Source organism: Babylonia areolata, chromosome 11 (assembly GCF_041734735.1).
Source record: "Babylonia areolata isolate BAREFJ2019XMU chromosome 11, ASM4173473v1, whole genome shotgun sequence".
NCBI lineage: Eukaryota > Metazoa > Mollusca > Gastropoda > Neogastropoda > Buccinidae > Babylonia > Babylonia areolata.
The window spans coordinates 2,261,691-2,269,190 of NC_134886.1; the positions used below are offsets into that span (position 1 = coordinate 2,261,691).

The 7,500-nt window shown below is 49.8% G+C and overlaps 1 protein-coding gene across 1 annotated transcript in view; it reads right to left on the bottom strand.

Moving 5' to 3' along the window:
* LOC143287449 (tumor protein 63-like) overlaps positions 1-7,500 on the bottom strand; it is a 74,275-nt gene that overhangs the window by 46,012 nt on the left and 20,763 nt on the right. Inside the window, exon 2 of the mRNA XM_076595442.1 lies at positions 763-2,485. Coding sequence (XP_076451557.1) covers positions 763-1,970 — 1,208 coding nt within the window. The 5' untranslated portion in view covers positions 1,971-2,485. The remainder of the gene's footprint in view (positions 1-762; positions 2,486-7,500) is intronic.

A 7,500-nucleotide genomic window follows, 5' to 3' on the forward strand; every position in this document is an offset into this window, starting at 1 on the left:
GCACAGCACAACACGGCACAGCACAGCACAGCACAGCACAGCACGCCACGCCACCATCACTCACCCACAGTCCTCAGGAAGCCGCGGACCACCCATGCCCAACACACCACAGCACACCTCACCACAGCACAGCACAGCACAGCACAGCACACCTCACCACAGCACAGCACAGCACAGCACAGCACAGCACAGCACACCCCACCACACCCTACCACAGCACAGTACAGCACAGAACACCCACCACAACACAGCACAGCACAGCACACCCCACCACACCCCACCACAGCACAGCACAGCACACCCCACCACAGAACAGCACTGCACAGCACACCCCACCCCACCCCAGCACAGCACAGCACAGTACATCCCACCACACCACACCCCACCACACAACACCCCACCCCACCACACCACACCACACCACACCACAGCACACCACACCACACCCCCACCACACCACAGCACAGCACACCACAGCACAGCACAGCACACCACACCACACCCCCACCACACCACAGCACACCACAGCACAGCACAGCACAGCACAGCACACCACACCACACCCCCACCACACCACAGCACACCACAGCACAGCACACCACACCCCCACCACACCACAGCACAGCACACCACACCACACCACAGCACACCACACCACACCCCCACCACACCACAGCACAGCATACCACACCACAGCACAGCACACCACACCACACCCCCACCACACCACAGCACACCACAGCACAGCACACCATCACTCACCCACAGCCCTCAGGAAGCCGAGGACCGCCCATGCCCAAACTCCTCCCGTGACGCCGAGACGTGAGGCGGGTGAGAGGGACAGGGGGCAGGGAGGAAGGTGGGGGCATGGAACACCCTGCCCCTCCTCCTCCTCCATCCTCCATCATGCAGCTGGGAGGACCGGAAGCCACGTGACCGGGACCCACGTGACCGGAAGCCGCGTGACCGGAAGCCACGTAAGCGGCGTGGGGCGGGAAGAAGCCCCCGGAACAAGTGGGGGGACCACCACCACCACCACCACCACCACCACCACCACCCTGCCTGGAAGTGGGAGGAGCGTTCAAAATCCGATACTTGCTGGACTCGTAGGTCACCGACAGACCCCCCTTCAGGGTGAACCTGGCGGGAGGGGAGTGAGTCACGTGGGAGGAGGCGCGGAGGAAGTGGGCGGGGCTGGGGGCATAGGGCACCACGGGGGCGGACATCGCGGAACACTGACGGTTCGCTGGGGGGAGGTGGGATGATGAGGAAGAGGAGGAGGAGGAGGAGGGGAAGTCACGTGAGTGCTGGAGGCGGCACAGGGTGTCCGCCACAGTCTGGCGGAGGTCGTCCTCCTCGTCTCCCGCGCCGCCCCTCAACATGGCGGCGGCTTCCTCACACGCCGGGCTGTAGCTGGCGGCGTCCATGCAACTGGTCAGGCTGGCGGTGAAGGCTGGCGGTGGTGGTGGTGGTGGTGGTGGTGGCGGGGGACCGTTTCTAGCACCAAGGAGGAGGTGGGGGGCTCCGCATCGCGGGTCATGGGCAGTGGGGGTGTCAGGGGGGATGTCCGGAGCGGCGGAAGTCATGATGGCGGCAGTCGCCGCGGAGCAAGGGACCGGACCCATGGAACACTGCTGGAGACTGGTCACCTGCTGGGCAGGAGAGGGGCCAGGGTGCTGCGGGAACGATGTGTGGAGTGCGGCCATGTCTGAGAAGCTGACCTCGTTGGACACGAAACCTTGAGACGACGAAGAACTACTGATGCTGATGCTGCTGCGGGCGCAAGAAGACGGTGGTGGTGGTAGTGAGCTGGATGTGTAAGAATTGCTGAAGGTGTTCATGTAAGCGCAAGACGGCAGTGTCGTTGATGATAACGATGGTGACGATGATGATAATGCTGCTGATGATGGCAGAGACGATGACGATGTTCCAGAAGAACAAGCGGCGAGAGGCCCCTCACTCACCTCCATGGCGGACTGAGTGCAGACTGGTGACACCTGTGAAGGCTGGCCGAGGAACAGGTGGCGGCTTCACGCTCACAGCGTTCTGAGACACCCTCTCCTTCTGGGCACAAACATTGCGGACCGACCCAGCGTTGGTTCATGGAGGTTGCCAAGCAAGACCCCGACTTCCCTACAAACCAAGGAAGATCTTCCTTACAACTCAAAGAAGACGCTGACTTCGCTACAAACCAAAGAAGACCCTGACATCCCCACAAACCACCTGACACGTCCTCCGGCACCGATCACCCCAGGCTGACAGGGTACAGGAGATGGGTCACAAGACACGAGGCGAGGGCAACGTTTCAGATCACATGTCCACAAGGTGCCACACATAAGTCACGTGAAACTCGAACACTGTCTGAAGCTGTTGACGGGTGAGAACGGGAGACGGAGACACACACATACCTCGGCAGGGAGTGGGAGGAGGGGGGGGAGGGGGTGGGCAGAGACGACGAACCAAGTCAGATCATATTGCAGTCGACCTGAAAAGAAGAAGAAGAAGAAGGAGAAGATGGCAATTATAAAAAGGTGTCCACTTGTGTCTTCTGTTTCAAGGGACCAGCTGTACATCTGTTACCTTGTATCTATCATGGTAGATAAACTGAACATCAAGTTGTACGTCTGTTCGTATCCGCCAAGAACCTGGACATAACCTAACGCCAAGTTGTACATCTCTTTACTATCACGACACACACCTAGCTATATCTAACACCTAGTTGTACATCTCTGTACTATCATGACATAAACCTAGATATATCTAACACCTAGTTGTACATCTCTTTTTACCATCATGACACACACATAGATATATCTAACACCAAGTTGTACATCTTTTACCCATCATGACACACACATAGATATATCTAACACCAAGTTGTACATCTTTTACCCATCATGACACACGTAGATATATCTAACACCAAGTTGTACATCTCTTTACATCATGACACTCACCTAGACATATCTAACACCAAGTTGTACATCTCTATATACCATCATGACACACACATAGATATATCTAACACCAAGTTGTACATCTCTATATACCCACAATGACACACACGTAGATATATCTAACACCAAGTTGTACATCTCTATATACCATCATGACACACACATAGATGTCTAACGCCAAGTTGTACATCTCTATATACCATCATGACACACACATAGATGTCTAACGCCAAGTTGTACATCTACGAATCCCTCATGAAAGACATCTAGATATACCTGACGTCAAGTTGTACATATCTTAGAGAGAGAGAGAGAGAGAGAGAGAGAGAGAGAGAGAGAGAGAGAGAGAGAGAGAGAGACAGACAGACAGACAGACAGACAGACAGAGCGCGCGTTCATTTGCATGCATGTGTAGCAGTAATAGTTAGCAGCTGTTGTTGCTGTTGTAGAAGCAGTAATCACAGCAGTAAATGCGGTGGTTGCTGTAGTTTTAAAGTTTAAGTTTTTTCACTCTTTTTCGTTCGTTTATTTATTTATAGTCTGTTCATCTAAGATGATGATATTAGATATTAGACCCCCCCGCCTCCCCCCCCCCAATGAATGTGTGTGTGTGCGTATACGTGCGTGCACGTGTGTGCACGTGTGTGCATGTGTGTGCATGTGTTTGAACGCGACCGTGCGTCCGTGCGTGCGAGCGAGCGAGCGTGCGCGTAAGTGTGTGTGTGTGTGTGAGTGTTAATGTGAGTATAGTTTACGTGTGTTTTACAATGATCTACATTATAATTATCATGTATTGTTCCTTAATAACATGCTTTGAACTGCATGGCGCGTGACACTAAATGCTAATACCTGCTGCTGGTACGTCCTCCTAGAAAATAGGCTTCGTCTCTCTCTGTGCCAGAGACGTCTCCAAATTGTGAGTTGACTAGAAATGAGTGTGTGGAGGAGGGGGGTAGAGGAGGTTCAGGGTAATGTGTGTGTGTGTGTGTGTGTGTGTGTGTGTGTGTGTGTGTGTGTGTTGGAGCTCATATACGTTTGACTGTGCTTTCATATATGTGAAACTGCATGTTTGGTGCATATCTGTTATGCATGTGTGAGTGTATGTGTGAATGTGTGTCTTCATGTTTTACATTTATTTGCTTATTTATCATCATTGTTGTCTTATTTGTTTAGTTAATTATTTATTTATTTATTATTATTATCATCTATTATTATTATCATTATTACTACTACCTTTTTTATTTTATAATTATTATTTATTTATTTATGTAAGTTTATCTATTATTTATTCACCTTTTTTTTCTCAAGGCCTGACTAAGCGCGTTGGGTTACGCTGCTGGTCAGGCATCTGCTTGGCAGATGTGCTGTAGCGTATATGGATTTGTCCGAACGCAGTGACGCCTCCTTGAGCTACTGAAACTGAAACTGAAACCTTGTCAGACGAGTGGGACCTCTGTAGCGGTACAACAGAAGTCATTGTGGAATCAATAATCAGCCGAAAAAGCTGTTGCTGCTGCTTCGGCAGAAAGGGAACGATGTTGATGATAGTAGCCGCGTGTGGTGTATTGCAGTGTGTACCGCTGTACCAGTGCACTGTATAGTGTATAGTGCACTGACATTTCGAATTCATTCATTCACTGGAGGGTTTAACTCTCGTTTACAAGTTTACAACTGCTCCTATTCCTTACTACTGATTCGCTCACACACACACACACACACACACACACACCACCCCCGAGACAGATAGACAGGGACAGAGACAGACAGGCAGAGACAGAGACAGACAGACATAGCGACAGAGACAGAGACAGACAGATAGACAGACAGAGACAGAGACGGAGCCAGAAACAGAGACACAGACAGAGAGACAAGGAGGCCGATTAAACCAAAAAGACAGACTAAACCATAGGAAAACACACACACACACACACACACACACACACACACACACACACACACACACACACACCACCCCCGAGATAGATAGACAGGGACACAGAGAGAGACAGGCAGAGACAGAGACAGACAGACATAGCGACAGAGACAGACATAGCGACAGAGACAGAGACAGAGACAGACATAGCGACAGAGACAGAGACAGACAGACAGATAGACAGAGAGACAGACAGACATAGCGACAGAGACAGAGACAGAGACAGACATAGCGACAGAGACAGACATAGCGACAGAGACAGAGACAGACAGACAGATAGACAGAGAGACAGAGACAGACATAGCGACAGAGACAGAGACAGAGACAGACATAGCGACAGAGACAGACATAGCGACAGAGACAGAGACAGAGACAGACAGACAGATAGACAGAGAGGCAGACAGACATAGCGACAGAGACAGAGACAGAGACAGACATAGCGACAGAGACAGAGACAGACAGACAGATAGACAGAGAGACAGAGACAGACAGACATAGCGACAGAGACAGAGACAGACAGACAGATAGACATAGAGACAGACAGATAGACAGAGAGACAGAGACGGAGCCAGAAACAGAGAGACAAGGAGGCCGATTAAACCAAAAAGACAGACTAAACCATAGGAAAACACACACACACACACACACACACACACACACACACACACACACCACCCCCGAGATAGATAGACAGGGACACAGAGAGAGACAGGCAGAGACAGAGACAGACAGACATAGCGACAGAGACAGAGACAGACAGATAGAGAGACAGAGACAGAGACGGAGCCAGAAACAGAGACACAGACAGAGAGACAAGGAGGCCGATAAAAACGAAAAGACAGACAAAACCAGAGGAAAACACACACACACACACACACACACACACACACACACACCACCACCACCACCACCACCAACCACCTTAATAATAACGGCTTCACAGCTGACGACTGAACGTCACGGTCAGTGAATCTACACATTCTTCTCCTCACCTCCTTCCCCATCTCCACCTCCACCCCTACCCCCAAGCCACCCACCCCACCCCAACCCCCCACCCTTATCCACTCCCACGCTCACCCCCCCCAGCGTCACCCCTACCCTACCACCACCACTCTCACACTCACCCCGCCACCAGCCCCTCCCTCTCCTCTCACTCCACCCCCACCCCCCTCCATCCTTTCAAAACAACTTGTATTCATCCCTCAAAGTCAGTGAATCGGCCAATCAGGCTACAACGGTGGTCCCGCTACACTGGGGGTCAGGGGTTTGTGGGTGGTGGGTGGTGGGTGGGAATGGTGGTGGTGGGTGGTGAGGATTAGTGATGGTAGTGGGTTTGGTGGTGGGTGTGGTGGTGGTGAGGGTTGTGGGTGGTGGTGGCTAGGGTGATGATGGTGGTGGTGGATGGTGGTGTGGTGGTGCGGGTATTGGTGGCGGTGGTGGAGGGTAAGCTTTATTAAGGGTTTGAATTAAGAAGGAAAGTCGTGACCCCTTAATTACCAACCAAGAGACTCTCTGCTACTACCAGCTGTGTAGTTGGGTGACTGACCGCGACACAAGGGCGACAATTAGGTAGGACTGGTGGTCGTGCAAGATTAAAGTCCCACCGTGATTTTTTTTTTTTTTTTTACCCCCCTCCACTACGCCTTGAGCGGTGGTCTGAATGCTAGTCATCTGGAGGAGACGATAAACCGAGGTCCTGTGTGCAGCATGCACTTGGTGCATGTCAAATAAACCACAACAACGAACAGGTTCTTTCTGGCCTAATTCTGCAGGAAAAAATCCACTTTGATAGTGAAATGAATACACCTCTATACCTGTATACAGAAAAAAATCCATTTTGATAGTGAACTAAATACACCTGTATACAGGAAAAAGTCCACTTTGATAGTGAACTAAATACACCTGTATACAGGAAAAAGTCCACTTTGATAGTGAACTAAATACACCTGTATACAGAAAAAAATCCATTTTGATAGTGAACTAAATACACCTGTATACAGGAAAAAATCCACTTTGATTGTGAACTAAATACACCTGTATACAGAAAAAATCCACTTTGATAGTGAACTAAATACACCTGTATACAGAAAAAATCCGCTTTGATAATGAACTAAATACACCTGTATACAGAAAAAATCCACTTTGATAGTGAACTAAATACACCTGTATACAGAAAAAATCCACTTTGATATATCTTAATCGAGCAACCCACCAGTATCACTTGGACTTTTCTTGAAGGAAATAATTGCGACATTTCCAAGAAAAAAAAAAGGGGGGGGGGGGGGGGGGGGGGATCTGGATGTTGAGAAGAAGAAGAAGAAGAAGAAGACAACCAAGTAAGCAATTTTATTCACCTTAAGAATATCTTTAAATCGTTTTCCAATAGCCTTTTAATAAAACACGCTTTTCCAGTTTGGCCTATGTTTGTATATAACGTGACGTTATATGTCTTAGTCGAGCGACCCACCCGTATCACTTTGACTCTTCTCGAATGAAATAATCCCGACATTCCCAAGACAGAAAAAAAAGAAGAAAAAAAAAGAGAAATAAATAAAGAAAAAAAAACAGCAACAACAACACAAATCACAAAAACCACACCTCTGGATGTTG